Raw genomic sequence first — 22,453 nt, 5'->3', positions numbered from 1 at the left:
TTAGCCTCACAGTCTTAGACTTACTATGGTGTTATCTTCACTTTTTTTACTCTGAACAAGCTGAAATAAGGATAAGTTCAATAAGTCAAAAGAATGTTGTCATATAGAGTATTAGGGTAATAGGAAAGTAAGCACAGATGCCACAGTCAAACCTAGGAGAAAAAAAGAATCTCATTATTTAACTCCAGAATATGGTGTGTGCTTCTGAAATATTTGGCTGCTCACATATAAAGCAATGGGTACTTTTTCAGTTTTTTACCTTTGGTGATATGAAACGAATGATAAATATTGAAATATAAAAAAACTACCACAATAGATTTTTTTAAAAATCTGGAATTAGCATTCAAGTTTTCATAAAGTGATTCAAAGATGAAATTTCAAACCTATTAACTCATTAGAAAAATGAAATAGTGGGACCTTGACATTTGTGTGTGATGTCCCCAGCCTTTATTTTAGGCAGATATATTTCATTAGCATATTGAATTCTGTTTAGGTTAAAACAGATGCCTAGTATGCCTTGGTATTTCTGATTTACATGTCATGAGGTCTGGTTTGCTTTAACCTCTTTGCAAATAAGGAGGCTGTCATAACCGTGTGAACTCTTGCCACTTGTTTTGTATTACATGAAGTGTAATGGTTTAACCTGAAATGTCATCTCTACCTTTTGACTTTGTTCAGCGTTCTCAAGACTAATATACAGATAAAACATACAAATAAGCAACTTGTAACTATAGTGTTAAGTGGTGTTCTGTATTCTTTATGCCAGGCTTCGTTCTGTACGCCAATACCCAGCAGCCACATGGAGTCAATGAGCATTTGGTTGGGTAAGAGTGCAGAATGGGGTTTTTGTAGCCCAGAAGAATTTGCCAGACTTCTTTGTATTTATGCTCTAGTCTTTTCAGCAAAAATAACACAGGGTGAATAGATAATGAAATTACAGTGACCTACGGGACTACTTTACAATCAGTGCATGCCCTAAAATATTGCTTTGTAACATCTGTTTTATACTAAATGTTGGTGTTCAAGTGAGCCTTGTTAGCTATTTGACAGTGACAGACAACAATATTTATAAAACTGTTGCAATAAATGCCTTTTTAGTCTAAGAAAATGTGTGGTATGGCATTTATAAAGGGGGAAAAAAGTCTCTTTGAGGTTAAAGAAGTCTCTGCTGCTGCCTGTGTTAATAATTAATTCCCATGCCATGGGCTTGAATTTATTAGCCTGACTAATTCCATTTAAGTCAGTGAGGCTGGTCACAGTAGCAAATTAACAGACGTGAGAAGACCACCTTTTTTTTTTTCACCATGAAAATCACAGTGAAGCTGTAAGTAAATGTGATCATCTCTATTTTAGCCAAGTATTAACCCCATTGTCCCTTGCTATTAAGTATGTAGAATTTAGAGGTTCCTATGGTGACCTCTATGCTGTGTTTTTGTAACCTATTTGATACAAATATGATCAAGTTGCAATATTACAAATTTGGGTGTTCTTTATCTACTGTCATCGCTGCCCTGTTCTGTGGCCAGAGTGGCTTCTGAAGCAGCCAGAACAGGCTTTTGCAGAAAAGAAGGAATGAAATTATATTAGAGATTGGCAACAGAGAGGAGGAAATGCCATGATACTCAGCAAGCAAAAGCAGCTGGAGAAGTCTCTGAAACAGGGATGTTTTGATTTCTGAGATCTCTCAGGTTTGAGCAGGTATCTCCTTACTGGTGGGCTGAGAAGAAGAGTTGGCTCAGGGCAACAAGAAATGTTTTGCTTTTACACTGTGTGGTCTGTTTGTTGTGTTTGTAGTATTATTGCAAGCCTGTAGCTGCAGGACAGGATGGCTCTTGTGTGTGTCAGCTACTTGTGCACTGTCCAAGCCATCACGATCAGTAGAGGCATTACACATACCAAATACATTTAAGTAGATTTAAATGATATTCTCTTTGTCTTGCACTATGTGACTGCTGACGGATCGGTGAGGAATTTGTCACAAACCTGACGAATCCAACACATTCTCCTGTTACTCAGATCTCTCCATATCCAGCTCTTGTTCTATGCACACAGCTATCGTGTGGGATAACCCTGCAAGATAGTGCTCTGGATTTTGTCCATCCACAGGTCCTGGTGGTGCTGTTTTGCATGCCTTTTCCAGCGACTCACCATTTGTGTTGGTGCTATTGACTGCTCTGCCTTACAACCACACATTCCATTCCTCTTGTTAACTGAACGAGATTCAGTCTTCTGTGTGAATCCTCCAAGTGTAGCTCTGCTATAATTTTGTATGCTTTAACTGAGATGTTGAACAAAGTTGTTTCTGCAATAAAGTCAGGCACTGCTATAATCACTGGGTACAATCAGACATGGTGTTCCTAAGGATTGGTTTTCATTTTATTTTCACCAATATTTTATACATGACATTTAACTTGGAGCCTTCTCACCTTAGCAGTTGAGCTGCATAAAAGACTAATTTTTTCTTTAGCCCAAAATGCAAAGGTATATGCAGGTGACCTAAAGATGCAAGGTTTGTATCTTAACGATTAACTTTAAAGATAATATTTTTTTTCTTTGCTTCTGCTGCTAGTGAAACTGTAGTAGTTTACATCGAGTATTTTTCATTGATCTGAAGATGGTATTACTTTGTCATTAAACTGAAGTGAGTTAATGAAGTGACACTAACCTCAACTGAATGTCCACAAATGTTCAGGAGTGCAGGTTAAAACAAAGTGTCTCATGCAGGAGTTATTTTCTAAATACACAGGCCGGTGCTGACACCTTGTGGCTTTGTTCCTGACTTATTTTGTAGCTCCATGTGGTTATTTTGGGTGTAAATAATGATTAACTTCCAGTTGCTGGCGACAATGCTGGCACTGTCTATCTCCTCTGCTTTGTGGCTGCCTCAGTGCCCAGTATTTTGGTATCATGTAAGACAGCTTGGAACTTTGGTCTGTGTTGACTGCAGATCGAGTGAATAAAGAGCTAGGGGTGTCTCTGACCTCTTGAACAGGACTCAAAAGGTGTCAGTTCAGAGCACAAAATCATGGGTGCTAGTGCAGAAGCACACAGAAAGTACAAGTTTCTCTTTCACTAGTTAATACTTGATTTAATACTTCCCTCTACACAGGAGAGCACCAAAGGCTGTCAGTACTTACCACATGTACTTTTAGGTGCATACGTATTTTCTCCACTGATGCAAAAGCATTCCTTTGCTGCCCTCTTCACCTTTGAAGAATTACTAATAGGAAAAATATTGAAAGAGACTGTTGTAGAATTTCTGGCAGTATAGGAGCCTGAGGTGTGCTACTTATCTTCGACCCTAAAAATGCCTAAATCACAATGTATCAGTGCAATTTATACCTAAATGGGTATCTAATCTAAAATCTCTTACCATTTCAAATCTTAGACAAAATCAGCTGTTAAGTCTCTATTTGAAATCTGTTGTGGAATTAAGCTTTAGAGGCTGGGGTGTGTCTTGTGAAGATCACACATCCTCCCTCAGCTGTCAAAGAGATTCAGAGATTGTTTACTGATATTTATGGGTCATGTCCCTGTCCCTAAGTGTTCCTGTTATGGTAATACATGAATTAGAAATCTTTATTTTATTGCATTGTTCGGTTTTTTTCCCCTTTCTAATATGTTTAGTTGTTTATAATGGATAGTGAAAAACATAATTGGAAAGGGAAGGCCTTAAATAGTAGGGACTAGATCCTTGGCTTATGTAAATCAAGTCGAAGAGGTGACAATAATTTCTGTTCCTGAAGAACACAGCTGACTGAGTCTGTTAAGAAAAATGAAAGGAGTAAGGATGTGCCTATGAAGATTTGATTGGCTGGCATTTCTGTTTACCTAACAGAAGGATTGGAACTCTCTGCTCTCCCCCTGGGTAAATCTTAATTGACACTTGCTAATTGAATTTTAATGCAATAAAGGTATTGTAATGAGCCATTAGAGTTTGGCTTCTGAACTAAAGAGAGTAGTTCAGGTAGCAATGCATTCTTGTTACGTATTTCAGCATCCTGCCAGGAGGCAGATCTATCTGATCAAAGGGCTGTGAGTGACAGTATCAGTTTAAAGTTCAATAAAAGCTTCTCGTATGGACAACTGTTTATAATGCCTCATCACCATCAGGATCAAACAAAGTGCCTGTAGGTTTTTAAGTGCTTTCACTGCGTAAAATTAAAGCACTTTGTTGAACCTACACGTGATCTATTCAGCAAAGGGGAAACAAGGAGCTGCAGGAGCTCAGAGGAACCTTTACAAGTGTGAGCTTCTGTGTAACTGGCAGGAAAGGCTTTGCAGGGACAAAAACCTCAAAAAACTGGCTTGGGCCCAGCCCCACCTACAGTTTCAGTATGCAACATAGTCACAGGAATTGTGTGGGAAAACCTCTACCTTTCACCCTTGGTATGATGGTAGGGATAGGTCTCATCTAGCCATTGTCTTTGTATTGCTCTGCATTTAAAAGCTAGGTTATGAATAGGTATATTCCCACTTTACATGTTAAAGACAATTGTGCTCAGATCATTTCAGCTTTTTGACATCTCCATCCTGCAAGAAATAGTTCCACCAAAGTCCTTGTGGACTCCAATCTAACATGAAGTTACATAAGGTTAAATGTGCACGTAAATTCGAAAAAATACAGGAATTTGATTTTTTTTTTCTTTAAAAAAAAATATCTGTGCACTTTCTATATGTTCAGTGGTATGAGACCTCTTTATTATGATGTAGAGGATATGCTCTATCTCCTTGAAAAGAAAGAGGAAGATCCCTCTGAGGGTTTAATGGCAGCATTACCAATAGGGTTGTGTTAAGCTGTGGAAGGAAAACTGAGTAGCACAGTGCCAGTACTGAGCTAGTTCAAACGTCATGGATTTCAGCCCTTGCAAAACTTGCTCAGACGACGTGTATTTATTACAGATGCATTCAGACAACCTGTTAAAATGGTAGCTGTTGCCCCCATGCCCTTTGATCAGGGGTCTGGTGTATGCCAGCTGCAGGAAATCAGCTCCTCTAGATTATTTGCAAATAGCATTTGATGCAATACAGCGTCATAAATATCAGGTCTAAAAACCAGACAGAACAACTACCTCTTCAGTGTGCCTGATTGCCAATAAAAGAGCGGATGCTTCCTTGTTAAATACTTTGGTTCCAGAACATGTTCACACAAGACAAAATTCTCCAGCTGGTCTAACCAGTCTTGCTCTCCCACCATGCAATGACGCTCCAAATCTCCGAATTTGTTCCGCTCCCCGAGACTACACCAGCAGTAGGGAGAGGAGAGCATATAGCGAAGCAGGACGGGGCTGCCCTTCTGGGATAGGGGTGAGGTTGTGCCGTAAGCTGCTGCGCTCTTCCGTGCTCCAGCCCTTGGCCGCCTTCTTCCTAAACGTCGTGAAGGGGCCGGGCAGCCTGGGCCCGCACTCGGCGGTGGCCGGGGCAGGGTCAGGGCCCCGGGACAGCCCCGCCGGTCCTGCCGGGGGCAGAGGGCGCGGCCGCCGGCTCTCCCGGCGCAGAACTACATTTCCCAGCACGCTTCCCGGCCGGCACCGCCCCTTTCCCGCCGGGCTGGGCGCACGCCCGGAGCCCCTCGGCGGCGGCACTACAGCCCGGGCCCCCTGCGCGCCCTCGGGCACGACCGCCCCGGCAGCCCCTGCCGCGCCCGTGGCTGCCATGGCTGACAGCGCAGAGCCCGCGGCGCCTCCCGACGCCGGTCCCGCCGCGGCTCCGGACGCGGGTCCCGCCGCGGCCCCTCCGGGCTCTCCGGCGCGGGAGCGGCGGGCGGGCGGCTCCCCCGGCGCGGGCGCGGCCATGCCGCGGCTGCCGCTGGGCGGCCCGGGCGGGGCGGCGGGGATGTCGCTGCCGCGGCTGGAGAAGCCGATCAAGCAGGCCTTCTACAACACCGGGGCGCTGCTGTTCGCGGGGCTGTGCTGCGGCGCCGCCGTGCTCGTGTACTTCATCCTGGAGGCGTTCCTGCGGCCCCTGCTCTGGGCCGTGCTCTGCGGCACCTTCCTGCACCCCTTCAAGACCTCGCTGACGGCGCTGGGGCGGCGCTGGCTCGGCCGCCTGCACCGCTCCCGCACCCCGGTTCTCCTGGCCGCCCTCCTCTTGCCCATCTGCTTCGCCAACTACGGCGTGGAGGCGCTGGGCGAGCAGGTGCTGCGGCGGCGGCGGCTCCTGCTGCTGCTGGGCGCCGGGGGGCCGCTGCTCTACGGGCTCTACTGTCTGGGCAGCTCCTTGGGCGTGCAGGTGCTGCTGACACAGGCCGCCCGTATCATCTGCCAGGGGCTCGACTACTTCAGCAGCCAGTGGGTGAGTGACTGAGTGTCGGTGTTCCGCGGCCGCGCTTTAGTCATGCCCCGCGTCTGGAGATGCTGTTAAGTGAGAGGTGATTCGGTTGAGTTCTTGTGCAAACATCGAGGCTTGTTGAGCTCTAAGGTGTGTGTTAAAGTGTTGTGAAATAGCAGCACAGCTCCACAAGTGACCTGAGGTGGGGGAAGGCACCTTAAGGCTTGTTTCTCAGTGTACTGTGTAGGGTTTTCTTCTTGTTCTTCGGGTATCAAACAGTGCAAACTCAATTTGAACTTTAAAAAGTAAAGTTGTTTAACTTACGAATGTTACTGATGGTAACAAAGCCTGGGGAGACTACTTTTGCCTGTGTTCGGTTCAGTAGGTAAGACAGTTAAAAGTTCTGGCAGAAGTCTTTTACACTTTGTTAGTTAAAATTGAAAATACAAAACGTACTACTATCAGAAGCAGATAGCTATGTGAAAGATCAGAAGATTGGCAAGTTGTACTATCCTTAAATACTGATGTACAACTGGTGTACTCAGATCTCGTAGTGTCAAAGACTTTTCAAAAGCTGCTCTGTTTCTTTTAACAATCAAAGTATGCCCTTTCCCTGGGTAACAATGTTCCTGAATGGACTGACAGAGAATATTTTGACACACTGCCTGTAGTGTGAATAGAATAGACAGGAGAATGTGTTTAGTCTCTTCAAAGTAAACAGTGGAGGAAAAGATATTCTTGACTTTATTTGGTGCTGGAAGATGTCAGAGGACATCTGTTTTGTCCTCAGAAGTATAGTTAGGACTGAGTAGACAGAGATACATTCTCACTTTATAAAGAGGCAAGATACTAGCATGTTTACTTTCAGCAGAGTAGTGGCAGAACTAAAGCATGACCTCGTACTGGTGGGAAGCTTTGACTTGTTGCCGTACAATTTACTTGATAAGCTTTTCTTTTGCACTGACCTCTCTGTTTCATTTTTAACAAATCGATAATATTGCTACACTAACTCACCTGGCTAAGTTCAGGCTTTTATTAAAACTTTGTTAATTAAACCACACTTACACTGCGTAAATATAGGAGTACTGAAGGAAGCTGCACTTTCTTAACCTCATAACTATGGTTGTAATGCACTGCTGGATGTCTGTGCATGCTCAGTGCAACTTTGTTTAGCAGTCCCTGATCCTTCTGGTTGGCACTGGTGTTTCTGATTTAACTCTTGTGTTCATTGAACTGCTGTAATATTTTAACTGTACAAAAGATAGTAAGCTCCCAGAACTCTTCAGACTTGAGATCTTGGGAAGATTTTGGGTCTGTGTCAAGGTAACTGATCACAGACTTCCTTAAGCAAACCAGTTGCTTTATAAGCAAGCTAGCTGTCTGTCTCTCTTTCTGGGGCCTTACAGGAGAAAAAAAACTGTGGGCTTTCTTTTGTAAATGACTGCAACTCGGTCTGGCATCATCTGTACACTTTGCAGTGTTTTCCTAGCCCTGTTTTTTGAATTTTGCAGTTACTTGATGCGTATTATCTCAGCCCTGTAGCAGGATAATTTAATTTTATCCATGCTGTTGAGGAGCCCTGAGCTGGATCAGTTAATAGTGTCAGCTTTAACTTCAGTTAAGCACTTCAAAGCCCTTTAATTGCCATGTTATGTTGCAGGACTGTTTGCATGCATGTGTTGTGCTTGTTAGCTGCACAGGAATTCTGGATATTACCGGTCGGTTTCTCCATTGTACTGGTCTTCTCTGGGCTCTCAATCCTCCACAATTCCTTCTGTATGCACGATTGTCTTCTCCCTTTCGGATTCCCTCTGCTGTACTAGAGAAGTGAGTGGATGCCTATCATTAGAACTATGGGGATTTGCAATACTAATTTGGTATTCTGTAACTAAAGGTATTTTTATGATATCTATTAGGCCATGATACCGAGAAAGAAATTCTCCTCTTAAGTTCCCGAAAAAAAGTTCTTCAAATGCAGCAATTGTGTGTGACAATGACATGGTAAGGTGTATCTTGGCACCAGTATGTTAAAGAGCTTTCTTGTCCTGTGGTCCTCAAATTTGGCAAAGCCATTCATGACGTTGATGAGTGAAGATTCAGAAGTGCCTATGTTCCTGCCCAAGGTTCTTAAGTCACACTTGCAATACAGGAACTTGCAACCCCAGGGTACCTCCATCACTGGATTGTTGATAGCTGATTGCAAAACACTGCATTTGAAGAACAAGTTCAAGATCTTAGGCTAGTCTACAAGCATTGTGCTTCCACGGTCTCCTTTTCTTTCCTTTCAGACTTTATAATCTTTGAAGAAGCTTGCTCAGGAAATGTAGTTGGCTGCTGGGCCTTAAAGCTAGGGGCTGGTGAAAAATTTCAGATGAGTTACTTGTTCTGACTCTAGCCTTCTCCAGGTTATTTGCAGAATTCTTATGCAGAGGGCCCTGCACAAACTGCAGTTTCATTTACTAGGGAAAGGGAATGTTTTTCTCTATCTTTTTTTTTTCTTGGAAAGGGTGGGAGTTTGTCCCATAGTGCAGTGAATATAGCCCTACACGCTTTTGTGCTGCAGCAATTTCAGTAGTTTTGTCAGAAGTATGCCTGTGTCCAGCACTGTATCGAAAAACCAAATCCTTTTGCTTTGTGGCAAGAGTTCAAACTACTTTGGGCTGACATTTTACCCTTGGGTTAATATACATCTAATGCCAGCTATTCATTATATTTTTTTCCTTTTTTAGAAGAATTCACACGCTAGTATTTATTTGGAATATGGATAGTTTGTAGATCCCAGCAGATGTGAAGAATTATACAGCTGCTCTGTGTGGCTCTGAGGTTCATCTTAGTAAATTAAATTTGATGTAATCATAATGAGCAGAATTCTCTGTAATGAACTTGATTACAGGGCTGTCAGAATCTTTCTCTGCTGGCCAGTCTTTCTTCCTTGGTTTGCCACAAGTTATTGGTCAGGCTCACAACTGTGTACTCACATGCATTTGTCACTGTATTTTTATATCTCCCAAAAAAAACCAAACCCAAACCAAAAAAACACCTGTAAAAACTCTTAAGTATTCTTTCTGCTGTTTATAATCCTTCATTATTATGGCATCTTGGCTTAAAAATCATACAGTGCTTATAAATCATACAGCCAAGTACTGTCTGTAAAGACATCTTACAAAACCACAGTTTTTGGTTTGTTTTCACAACTTTTCTTGGTAGAGATAAACTGTGTAGAGACCACACGTAGCCTACTTAAAAACAAGATGGGAGAGAGGCAGGGAAAGTCTGCGATGTTGATAGTGTTTTCTTTTCTACTGTTGTTTTTCTCTTCCACACCCGCTCTCAGTTTTTGAAGAGCCTGCAGTGAGGTACCTTTCTTGGAGAGGCTGAGGAGCTTGTTTTGATTTATATGCAGGAACTACAGCCTTGAAGCTAGCACTAGACTAAAGCCTAATGATATATGCTACATAATATTAGTTATTTATTGGTATTTATATGTATTGGTTGACCACAATGATGTTTCTTTTTCTACCACCTCTGAAAGGAATGATCATTATGGAACTGTCCAGCAAAATTTTAACAGTGCTCTATATAGTAAAAGAAGAAGGTGAAGAAATTGTGTGTGTTGAGGAGCCATCTCTTGAAAACGTCACCATGAAGTATTTCAGAGGAGTGGTGCTCCGTCTGCACGGAAAGAATTTGGTGTTCTCTTTCTTTTTGCAAGAGAATCTTGCTAAGTTTGATTTCTGAATAGCATTTTTATTGCGAGTTTCTTGTATGTAGCTTTTGTATTGAGACAGGAAAAGTGAACTAAAGGAGAAGTATTCTCAATATCCATTGTTGCAGTTTTCTGGATATCTTACATTTAATGTTTTTTTTTTCTTAAATTCAGTGTAGGAAATGTTGCAGGACACACTGAAAATAATTTTTAACCCATGTGTGGCAGCATTGATTTTGATGGTCAGTTCCCCTCACCCCAGGGTTCTAGTTATAAGTTCATACTTTCGTCCCTTCAAAAAGAGGTGATCTCACTAAACACCATGTTTCTTTTTCATGTACTTTAGTAATCTGTATGTTTTAATGCCAGAAATATCAACATGAATATATGTCACATTTGGGGGTTCTAGAAGAAACAGAATGGGTGCACTGTTCTGGTCCTTTGAACTTGGGACAAGGAATAACTTACTTGTGTTCACTTAGAACCTGCTTTAGGTAAATGAAGGCTTCCTTAGTGAAGGGAGGAGGTGGTTGTCTTTGCTCTGAGGTGAACAATAGTCTTATAATAACATGTGATTAGTTGAAGTTTGGGTATTTTCTTCCATGTTTGACAAAGGCTGGCTCCATGCTAAAGGGCAGGCAGTTAAATGTTCTTGTTCTGCCAGACTCTGCGCATCATGGGATGTTTCCTCTTGTGTACTAGGAGAAATGCACTAAAGCTACATTAAATTTTGGTTCTGGAAACTGGAGTCAAAATGACAGTTTTATAATTTGTCACCTGCCTCCTTAATATCTTTTGTATTGTTTAGAAAACCATTTTCAAATGAACAGGCAATTAGAGAAAACACTGTTATATTTTTGAAGGCAAACACAGTTTGGCTTTTACCAGTGCATTTAATGCCTTGTGTCACTTGATTTTTCAAGTCCAACACTCTTCTGCTCAGCTGTTGTGGTAGGTTTGTTTTTCTTTGTCAGTCTGAATCACTGCTGAGGAGGAAGATGTAGAAATAGTGAACTGGTGTCGTAAGATCACTTCCTTCAACCATCTCTGTTCTGCAGTACTGTTTTAAAAGGTTGTAAAAGTGCTATGTTAATGCTTTGTCAATATTTTTAATGATTTTCTATTTTAAGAAAAACTAATTATTCCCAAATGAAAATTTTGTTTTAAGATATTAAAGGGAAGTGATGAGGTAGTTCAGCCTTTTTTTCTTTTTTTTTTTTTTGTTCAAAACACTGAAACAAACTGGAAAATAGAAAGCAATTTAAAACAGTTTTAAATTTAAAGCTCAATTAACATCCCCCCAAACAAACCAAAACATAAACAGAACTCTGAAAAACCTTGCTATATGATTTCCAAGTGGGAAAGAGCAGCCTGGGAAAAAAAAAATCATTTCAAAATGGCCAAGGGAAACGGTAGAGCTACAATTAAAAAAGGAAGGAATTCAAACACTCCATTTTGTAGGTACTGACTTGCTAAAACCTGAAAATTTTTGGCAGGTTGGCAGGGGGTACATCAAAAGAAGTAACTGCTGGTTCATCTTCTCAGTGTTCACCGTTGTGTTTACTTGTGGGGTGGTTCATAGAATCCCAGAATATCCTGAATTGGAAGAGGCCCAGAATGATCACTGAAATCCCACTCCTGGCCCTGCACAAGACCACCCCAAGAATCACACCATGTGCCTGAGAAGGCACGTGAAGGAGGTGGGAAATGTTTGCTACTGGATGTAGAGTTGTTGGGGCAACATTCCAAGGAAGACTAAATCATTCCAACAGCTTTGCTGTCTTCTACAGTGGGAAGCTGTTCTTGCTTATCCCACTTCTGACATATGCTTTGGTTGCCCTGTTGTTGGTACCTGTTCTATTTCTGTGAGCCTGTTTTGCTATAACTGAATTACAGGTAGGTTTTTTATGAGCTTAGGGAGCTTGAGCAGGCTGGATGAATGTTGAAGCTGTTGTGCAGAAGAGGTGGGACTGCCCAGGTGGCAGTAGGAGACAAGGAATTGGCACTTTCAGTAGCAGTGAGTTACTGAATGCTCTCATCTGCAAAACCCTCCCCTTAGAGGTTAACTTGTTGATCGGAAAAAAGGGAGGGAACCCTGTAAACAAGGAATTTTACTCACCAGTATCAATTAATATAAATGTTGTCCGAAGTTGAGTAGTGAGAGTTTTTTCTTGAAAAATAAGGCCAAAGCCAAAAGAATGGCTCAGATTTTCAAATCCTTCAATTCTAACAGGAAGAGGAAACAAACTTTCAGTAATGCTGGTGATAGTTCATGCTGATAAATCCTAGACTTTCCAAAACTGAAACTTCAAAGAAAAATCACTGAAGCAGATGCTTGAATTTAACATAAAAGCTGCATCTTTCTATGGTGTAATTCTGTCTCCAGCTGGCAATTTTAAGAGAACTGAAGCCCTTCATAGTTGCCTTAGATGTCTCAAAATCTGCCTCTTAAATTTACAACTTCAACACAGAAATGGATGTTAAAATCCAAAAAGTTACACTGCAGTCTTAGAGCTATTTATTCAGAGAAGCAGGCAGTTTTACATGTCTAAAGGCAAAGCAACACTTTGTTCAGTTTGTGAGAGATGCTACAAAATGCAGAGGAGATGTGAAAAAAGATGTTTTTGCTGTCTATTAAAACAACAAAGATAGGCGAAGGAAGGAAGAAGGGCAGCTTGCAGGATTAAACTATTCCAAAGTTGTGATATATGGAAGTTGTGCATGTCTGTAAATAATAGTTGTGATTGAGTAGTTATTTAAAATCTCAGAGTACATGGTGAAAGCTAGGCATCTGCAACTAACTTCAGCTTGATAAATAGTTTATGGTAGCTAATGCATTCTGCAAAATCTGAAGTGTATCTATTAGTTACCTGGTTAACTGCACGCTCTTAGAAATCAAATTTATAGGCATTTCAGCTTAGCATGGAATCTTATCAATTACAGTTTCAGTGCAAGAATTGCAGTAGTTTAATTTTAGTGAAAGTAGGCAGTATCTTTCATTCTTTGTTTCAATTATGTCAGTTCTTGAGAATGACATATAATAAGTCATTTATAGAGGCTATTAATATTCTCCATGCTTTTCCAGCCAAAACCTTTGGAGACCATCCAAAAAAGCAGTGGGGAGGATTATGTAACATGCTTATAAAGGGTTAAGAAAAAAGAGAAGGTATGCTATTGCCAAGTTAGTGTGGGATGAAATCCCAGTCCATGTCAGTTTAAGTTAATTTGCTTTGTCAGTTGCTTTCAGCTATGAACTGTTGGAAGTAGGCTACCCTAGTTCCTGTGCAGCGGTTCTTGCAGCGTAGGGATGTGCTTGGCCATAATATTAACCAGTGAAGAGCTGATTATTCCGTGGTGCCACAGAAATGGAACTTATTGCACCAGTCAGTTGACTACATAGTTCTTACAGGGCTTCAGAAAGGTTATTGTTTGATCTCTGAAACAGGGTGACTGGTTTATTTTAAAGTAAGCTATTTCTCTCTATTCAATGGAAATAAGAAATTCTTTTACTTGGGTCGTTTGCTAAGCTTTTAGGAATGAGAACTGATTAATTATTTTAACTTAGAACACAAAAAAATTATTAAACCTAAACCCTATCATGTTCAGCTGTGTGCATGGCTAAAAGCAGTGCAGTGTGTTTTTCTGTGTTGGCTGTTAAACACAGGCTTATACCCTGTTAGTCTCCTACTTTTGGCTTGTTTTTAAACAGAAAGTTCAAATTACTGAACATACTGAGTCTCCTGTTTGTAATTTATCATTAAATTTCAAAGCTAAAGAGAAAATCAGCTTGGAACTGGAACATTTATCATACAAAGATGCTGTGTGGCTGATGTTAGGGAGTAGGATAGTATCTTTGTGATGAGTTCTCTTGCAATTACAGCTGTGCTGTGAAGTGCCTTATGAGGGAATTTATGTTTCAAACCTATGCTGTTAAAGGACTGCCACTGTGCATTTCTGGTAAAAATTCGTGTTTGTTTATGACTTTACTCTTGATGTCCATGCGTTGTGTTAGTTTGGGGCATCTGTCTTGTGTCCTCACTTGGCCCATAAGCATTATGCAGCTTTGTTGATGCAAAACTAGGGATGACTGAAAAGTTGGAGATCTGCTTAGATGAGAAATAGTAGTGTGCAAAGGTTATACCTTTGTTCACATATCTTAAGTGGTTTTAAATTACCTTGCATATGCAATCGTTCCCTCTGAAGTTATCAAGGACCATCACTCGCTGCTTGTCTGCTCAATTCAGTACAGCTAAGATTGCCTCTCCACCAGTTAGATACGTGGCAGTAGTCACAAAAACCTGCTTTTCACAGGGACTGTTGCCTCTTCAGCATGAATTGTATAGTGCAGAGTAAAGAGGTGAAAACTCTCGTGGTGTGTTCTGCCTAATTACTTGTTCCATGTCTCTGCTGTGCATTCTTTCTTCTTACAGTGATGTCTGATTCAGCAAATGCTCTTAATAGAAATTCTGTTAAAACTTCATTGAGATTTATAGATCAGTAAGTGTAAATTTGTAGGTGTACTTAACTGGTAATGGATAGGTAATGCTTATTCTATTTGAGCCAGAAATGTCTTTAGTTATTTAAGAATGCAACACTGAGTTTTAATTTTTACAGGTTTTCATAGTTCTTTTATTTCATATCTTCTCCTGAGTAGCAACTTTTCACCTCCTGTTGCCTCTTCGTTTCTGCTTCCTTCTTTCTTTTCAGCATTTTCAAGATCAAATTGATCATCTCAAGATTCTTAATTCCAAATCTGTATTGTGATTTATCTGATGAGTGGAGTTGTAGAAGGCAGTTAGAAGCAGCAAACCCAAGTTGTCACTGTTATCTTCCTGTCTCCTTGGTTTTAGTTAAAAAAATTAAAAAATTATATGTCACACGTCTTATAAAGGCATCTCTGTTTTGTGGACCAACACCACTGAGGAACAGCAGTTTTTGTTGTGCTTCCTAATGGCTTCTTTGGCTTAACCCCCTTTTTGTCTCTTTGGTCTGAAACAAGGAGCTGGCAAATTGCTCCATGCTGGAATGAGTGCTGCTGTGCTGGCCAGCTCTGTCTCCCTGTGGCCACACAGGTGCTGCTGATGAACTCATGTAATTAATTGAAATGTGGGCTTCTTAAAGACTTAGAAGCTGACTTCTGTTCTCTCTCTGTGGCAGTTATGGGTATGTGTATGAACATGCGTACACGAGTACAAATAGCTCTCTTTTGATGTATGTATACATACCTATGTGTATCTTTTTCTTCAAGATATGGACATTGGTAGTTGGTTACCTGCTGATGGTTTCATTCAAGTGGAATATAAGCACTGAACGTTACTTAAAAGCAGTCTCTGTTCCTGTCTGGATTATGCTGCTCTTTCACTTAGGTGAGTAACGAGAAGTTACTGTTCTGATAACTGTGGGTTCTGTCAACGAAGCTCCTCACTTGCTCTTCTGCTACATCTGTAAAATAGAGTCTTAGCTGAAATGCAAACTGTTTTGTCTGCTCAGTAATTCTGGCTGCGTGTGTCCAGAAGGGAGCATTTGAGTAGGGAATGGGAAGGCATCAAGATGCTGAGCAATGTGTCTTCCAGTCCTCATGCCTAGTTTGTACTTCCCATGGTTTTCCCTTATTTGAGTCACAGACTAGGTATTGCTTGGCAGTGAGGAAGGGCTGGGGGCACATGAGGCTGGCTTTAGACTTTCACTTGTGATATTTTATTGGAAGCCTGCCATTAACCAAGGCTGAAGCTGTAAAATGCATTTAATAGTAGTAATAGAAGCAAAAAAAAAATATATATTCTATCAGTAGTCAACAATCATGTCAGGATGATATCACCAGTATAAAATACATTTGCCAGTAATCTATATAATCTGTTTATATAAATATAAGATTATAGTAATCTTTTAGACTTATGTTACACATTTAATGTAATAGATTATCATCTTATGTTCTCATATCAGAGTTTATGGTGGAAGTATCATGTGATTAATAGAAGACTACCGTGATAGAAGGTTTCACAGTGTACTTCATGGTTTACTTTACTTTAGCAGCAGGTTTCAGGAGTTCTTCTGACCATGTGGGGATGCTTTCCTGAGGTTTAAGCTATATGTAGTGGCTTTGCATTTGCTTAAATTTTGACAGTTTTGTATTTGCTGGAAGTACAGGCTGAACAGGCAAAATGCAAGAAAAAACCCATTCTGTGGAGATCTAATGTAAATACACATTTTTGGGGGGAACATGACTTTCCTCTGATATCTAAAATATTTTAATTTTGTGTGTATTTTCATGTGATTTTGAATGTTGTTTATAAAATTGTTCTCTATATCAACATAAAGTCACTGAAGTTAGGAACAGTCACAACTTGGTTTGCTCATTGTGAAACTTCTTCATGTTTGTTTTCTATTATTTTCTTTAATGTAGAAAGCCTATTTGTTTTATGACTTCTTTGTTTTTTGGTTGATATGCTGGTTGTCTTGGTTTTGCTAAATGTAGTTTATTAATGGTGTCATTTTTCTTGTAAAAAAAAAAAATCCCAACACTGTATCTTTCAGCTTCTGTGGCAGGTTCCTGGAGAATTCCTGTATTTCTGGTTATAGTTGTTCTGATGACAGTAGGCATGTTGCATGAACAGCAGAACGGAAAGGAGTCTTCTGGTAAGGAAAAGTCACTGTTTCTTTTATTGTTAGAGGCAAAAATTCACTGAAGTCACATGAAATAATCTGGACTGTATCCCTGTAAATTCAGCAGCATATGGATTGGCAGAGTTTACTATAGGATGTTTAGTGTGTTTCAAAGTGGTTTACTCATGCTGAAGTGAATCTTGGATTCTTTACAGAAAATGATTGCAATGGACTGATGTTTCTTTTCCTTGTCAAAGTAGCGACTCATTATGGAGCCAAATTCCTTGAGTTTATAGATTTCAATATGTAATTCTAGGCATGACGGTAGCCCAGGGCATTTGAAATCAGAGGCCAATTTTGAAAGAAACGAGCAATACAGGTTTAGTAGCTCCTATGATACTGAGTATGAGAGAAATGGAGACAACTCCATCCAGCAAGTTTCCTATATCCAGTCATTTGTTTTTAAAATAGTTTCTTAAAAATGTGTTTCGAGTTTAGATTTTGATAAGAATAGGTTTTTCCTGTTGCAAGCCAGTTTTGAAAAAAGCAAAGGCATCGTGTTTCTGATGAAGTAAACTTTTTTCCTGTCTTGCAGTTTTAGTTGGTTAGTAAAGTTGATTAACTGGTATAAAAATTTGTTTAATAATCAGACTGCCAGCAGCTGTGAATGTCTTGGTTGGTAGCAGTTCATTACCAAGAAAAGCACTGAGCAAATAACTGGTTTTGAGTTTTGGCTGCAGGTGTATTGTAATACTACAATTAATAGCACTCATTCCTGTTTGATCACATTGACTACATATAATACATACTAAAAACTAACAGTGTCTAGCCATATAATTTCTGCTGCTTGACAGCTCCAGTGGGTATCTAACCAAATAAAACATTTTAAGACTTACGCTTTTTGTTACTTACATGCACGTATATATTTTACAGGGGCAGAGCTTCCTGGTCAGATGATTTCCATTGCTGCTTCAACAATTGCCATGGCAATTTCAATGACAGAAGATGAGTCCAATAATGAACATTCCTCCCAACCCTCAGGTGACTGAATACTCTGTAAGAAACATTTGAATTTGCTTTAAAGGCATGAAACTGGAGGGAATTCAGAAAAAAATTTCAAAATAGTCCATAACCTCTTCATTCTGTCCAAAAGAGTGTCCAAATTGTGGATCAGGTTTATCTGTTTTAAAAAACTGTCAGGAAGATGATAGTATAAAAGCTATCTAGCAAAGGATAGGTTATGTGGCTGGCTGTACTTTTTGAAGGCCTGACTAGAAGGATTTATTATGGTTTTGGGTTGTTTGTTTAGAATGAAGGTGTGATATTTTTTTTCCCCTCTTATTTTCCTAGCCTTTTGATTTGTTGGCAGTTACATGTTATATAACTGGATTTCTGGACCAGATACAGATGGACTGGAGGAATTTTTGTGTGCATTGCAATGAGAAAAAAACCCCACTTTAACTATGGCATGCTCAAAGTTCTTCCTGTAGTGGGTTTACTTGACTTTGTAGCTTGAGTCCCATGATGCTTTCATTTGGAATAACACAACTGGCTTAAAAGAGTTGAAGGAAAGTGTTTTGCTGTGCATCACTGATTTTGAACCTTACCGTAATTTCTTTGGGTAGGTCTTTGATGAAACATGATACTGGAAAGTTAAACTGTTACTGAGATCTCTGGAAACTGAAAAGTTTCATCCATTTCCTGCAGGTAGACCAAAAAGATCATTCGACTTGACAGAATGTGAACTTCCCAAACTTAATTTTTAAATCTAAAAAAGGCAGCTTTGGACAACTTGCTCTTATCTTTTTTTTTTTCCTACATTTTACATGACTAACATCAATATAAACATAGAAGCCTATGGAACTATGTCCTGAAATTGGAGATCAGAGCATCATGGTGACAGTTCTCTTGTATTTCTGTGTCTAATCTTTAATTTTTTTAATTAAATTTTTTTTTGAGCTGAATTTTGAAATCTGGAAAAGCAACAGATGCCCACAAATGGGCTATATAAGTGGTTGTGTTATTTTGTTGCTGTTTTTTTTTAACTTACCAGTTCTTACTTTTCCACTTCTTTAAGACAGTTTCCCTTCTGTTTTCAAGAAGAGAAAACTACAGCAGTTTTTCAAAGGTGTCTTTTATGGTTTTTTTTACTTACTTTCTTGAAACAGTAAACCAGATGAGGGTTTTTTTTTGTCTTGTGAATTCTGTTGTTGTTTTCCTTCACGGCAGAAAAAGGACAAACATGGAGTTTTCTTTTAACTCCTAACAACAGTTAAAATAATTTTCCAACAATCTGGCAAAAATTAGTGTTCTGTTCTGCGATATATTAACCATAATTTTGGCCATCTTTGGTTTGGATCTTTTGTGAATGGTGATGAAACATTCCTGTACAGCAAAAGGTTTTACCTACAGGCTTAAGGACCTACAACTTTTTTGGTTTTCCTTATACTGTAGTAAATCTAGTACAGAATAATTAGTATTTAATTTGTTTATTAAAAGACCATCAAGGGATATAAGCTTTGTTAATTTTCTGGGTTTTTTTGTGAACACTCATGTTTTTCCATATTTTATTGTTCAATACTGGTATTCAGGACTGGGGACGAGGAGTTTAATGATACCAGTTCAGGTGGTCTAAGTGGTCCTTCCTGGTGTTCCAAGAGTTTCCAGTGTATACAGCACAGAAAAAGTCTGCAATTTCTGAAGCAGATGCCACTGCAGTACTTTGTAGACAAGATTCAGTTGTCTTGTTGGCTTTGGATATAATAGGTACTGAAATCCTTAAATGTAGTCATGACTCTTAGGCTCGCTTTTGGCCTCACGTCTTTGTTTTCTTAGAAAAAAGCATAAGAAGTATTTTTCTCTTGAAATTACAGAAAGATGTGGTTCTTCATGAAGGAGTACCTTCATACCTTCAAGGTACCTTCTTCAGAACATACTTGTTCTGAAGACTTCTTCATTAATAGTAATAAAATCACTGTTTTCCTAACTGATGCCCTGCACAGAGGTACAGGCACCTGCCTTTCTGTGTCTGTTACTGTTTCATTTTCTTCTCCTTGGGGAGGAGGATAATTCAAAATTCTGTGACAGCAAGAAATGGATGTGACAGAGAACATATTGTGTAACGAAAAGAACAGGTCTTAATTAGACTGGCTGGAAAATTTGCTTTTTTTGTTGTTGTTCAGAGAAGTAGCATACATTCTGATTTTGGTAGAATTCTTTACTAAGTATTGTGCTAGCTGTTTAGACTGTCATACTTTCATTAGTTGGAAGATAGAAAGGTGTTTTTCAGGTTTCATCTCTCAAAATACCATGAAGCATACTAAATGGGATTTTATAGAACCTGAAGTTACTCAAAATCACTGTACTGACAGTTCTTTTTTTCCTATTTGTGTTGACAAGGCACTCATGCCTTGGTTTGCAGAGCATATCTTGCCAGCAGAAGGTGAATTCTTTCATTTGCAATTTTGGTAGTTTTCTGGGTGGATCAGCTTTGTGAACTGGCTTATGAGAGTTATCTGAATGGCAGTTCTGATGCAGGCCTGTGTTTGTCATGAGGAGAATACTGGGTCACTGGTAGTGACAATTCAGCTTTGCTAAAGTGCTGCAGAACAGCATTATGAAAAAGCTTTCTTGGCTTGGGATCCCCTAGGAGTTTTTCCTTTTTTTCCCCTTTTTTTCCCTCCTTTTTTCCTTTTTTTTCCCTTTTTTTTTTTTTCCCTTTTTTACCCCCTCAGCTCCCTCCCATGTGATTTACATTCTGTGTACAGTCTGCTTACCGGGAAACTGTAAGAAATAAGGCTCTTTAATTGTTACTGCTCTTAACATTACTGTTGCTGTTATTTAATTAAAGCTTCCTTCATTGGAAAAATACATCAGTCAAACTTTTCATTACAAAAAGAAGGAATGTTCCTTTTTATTTCATAAAGGCAACTCTACTAAGGAGTTTTTGGGCAAAAAATGTTGAATAACTTTAATCTTAGGCATAGACTTCATCTTATTATTCTGTTTTGGCTTTTAGTGCTTCTTTCTGTTTGATAAATATTTGAATTTCTGCTTGTTGTATTGTTACTTCTTATGTTGATTATATTAGTTTTGGAGCAAAACAGTAAGAAGTGTTGAATATACTGAAGGGGAAAATTCTTTATTACAGGTATACTGCTTTCAGATTTTGTGTTCCTTTAGTGCTTCCATTTGTTTCTGTTAGTACTCTTCTACTTTATTAAATATAGACTAAGAAGTACAGGGGAATCATAGACCCTCTTCTATATGACAAAAAAGTCTTTTTAGGAAAATTTATGTTTACAGGTAACTTCTGCTTTCCCCTTATGAAAAATTGAGTCTTTTTCTCCAAAATGTAGTTTGTATAGTTGGGCTGACTGTCATCCCATTGAGGTACACACTGATTTGCCAAGAACCTTCCCACCTGAAGCCTCTGCTGTGCTTAGCTGCTTGCAGAATTCCTTCTTTCAGGCTGTGTGTTGTAATTCCTTTACGAATATTCTGAAGTTCCACCAAATACATAACCAGCAATCAGCTGGTGTTTCTGTCATCATTCCAATGTCAATCCCAGTTGGGTGAATCAGTCAATTTGCATTGTTGTCTTAGTGTGGTGGGGGATGTGTTCATAAGCTGTACAAGTAGTTCCGCTTACCTGGAGAACACCAGTGCAGATTTCTGCAACAAAAGAGGAGTGTTCATCTGCTGTGAGCATGCAGTTTGTCACTTACTGCTGCTATATGACAAATGAGCCTTGCCTTTCTGAACATTTTAGCTGTCATGCTTTAGGCTAGAAATGGCTTTAGTGACACACTGCAGCTAAAAACACGTGTGGAACATAAGTTGTTTGACTGCTGTGCATGTAGTATTTTGTAGTACAGTTTTTCTTCATGGGAGAAACTGTGTCTGTGATACAAGTCCAATGAAAGAGTTGTGCTCGTTATTTACCAACTGTGGTATGCACCAGCATAATAAATTGCCTTTTATTCTTCAGCACAGAGTAACTTTTCGAGTTTTCCTGTGTGTGCATTCCTCCCCTATGGCTGCAGACTTTTCTCAAGTAGTGGTGTGTGGGAAATAAGTGCATTTCGACACCAGCACGGAGCCTCAGTGAAAGTTAATACTGGTGTTTTCAGGGAGAGATTTTACGTAGAGTGGCTGAAGATAGATTTTGTGTCATCCAGCAGCTGAAAGATTAAATAGATAAATGAATTGCCATTGTCTGCATTCAAGAATTTTAATTTGAACATAATATTTGTGCATGAAACTACTATTGTTTATGTGTAGGGTCTTTAACATGTCAGTTTACATTTTTTAATTTAATTTCTCGTTTGCTAACTTAAGAGTAATAGACTGACAAAATTTGTTATCCACTAACTTGTGCTTGATGTTAATAATGTTTGTTACACAGAGTAAGGAATTTAGGATGACAATGTGAGTGCTATGTTTGTGTTGTGAGTGTTCAGGAAAAGTAGCAGTATGACAGTTGTAAGATACAAGCTTTTTCTTTTATGTATACTCTATATTTTTTGTTGTTTAAATGAGCTTTGAGCAAATCTAAGATTCCTTTTTGAGTACTTGAATGCAAGTCAAAGATTTATTTTAAGATTTCAGATTTCTTTTAGAAGTTAATTATATTTTGTGTTTTTCATGGTTTTATGGATCTTTGATAAAATATATTTGGCATGTAATTTACCTGCAGTGACTGGAGCCCTCTTAGAGGCTGTAGCAACTTTTCTTCTCTCCTCCTCTCAGCATTGCTTGGCATGGTGTTGCAGGATGTGGGAGAGTTTACACAGCCCTGTTCTAGCTTTTCAAAATGCAGATCAATGCCTAGGCAGTTTCAGTCTTTTAGAGAAATTACAGAAAAAACCCCAA

At 39.4% G+C, this 22,453-nt stretch overlaps 1 protein-coding gene across 3 annotated transcripts in view; it reads left to right on the top strand.

Moving 5' to 3' along the window:
• Positions 1-5,655: 5,655 nt before the first annotated feature.
• TMEM245 (transmembrane protein 245) overlaps positions 5,656-22,453 on the top strand; it is a gene marked incomplete at its 5' end in the record, with an annotated part of 78,809 nt that continues 62,011 nt past the window's right edge. The window contains 4 exons of one of the 3 annotated variants that reach the window (XM_082298200.1): positions 5,656-6,294; positions 15,225-15,342; positions 16,511-16,612; positions 17,513-17,620. In XM_082298200.1, coding sequence (XP_082154326.1) covers positions 5,656-6,294; positions 15,225-15,342; positions 16,511-16,612; positions 17,513-17,620 — 967 coding nt within the window. The remainder of the gene's footprint in view (positions 6,295-15,224; positions 15,343-16,510; positions 16,613-17,512; positions 17,621-22,453) is intronic. The other 2 variants (XM_082298201.1, XM_082298202.1) reach the window with 2 other exon arrangements.

Source organism: Coloeus monedula, assembly GCF_965178545.1.
Source record: "Coloeus monedula genome assembly, chromosome: 1".
In the NCBI taxonomy this organism is placed as follows: Eukaryota; Metazoa; Chordata; class Aves; order Passeriformes; family Corvidae; genus Coloeus; species Coloeus monedula.
The sequence above is the reverse complement of the archived record's forward strand: the minus strand, read 5'-3'. Positions and strand labels throughout refer to the sequence as shown.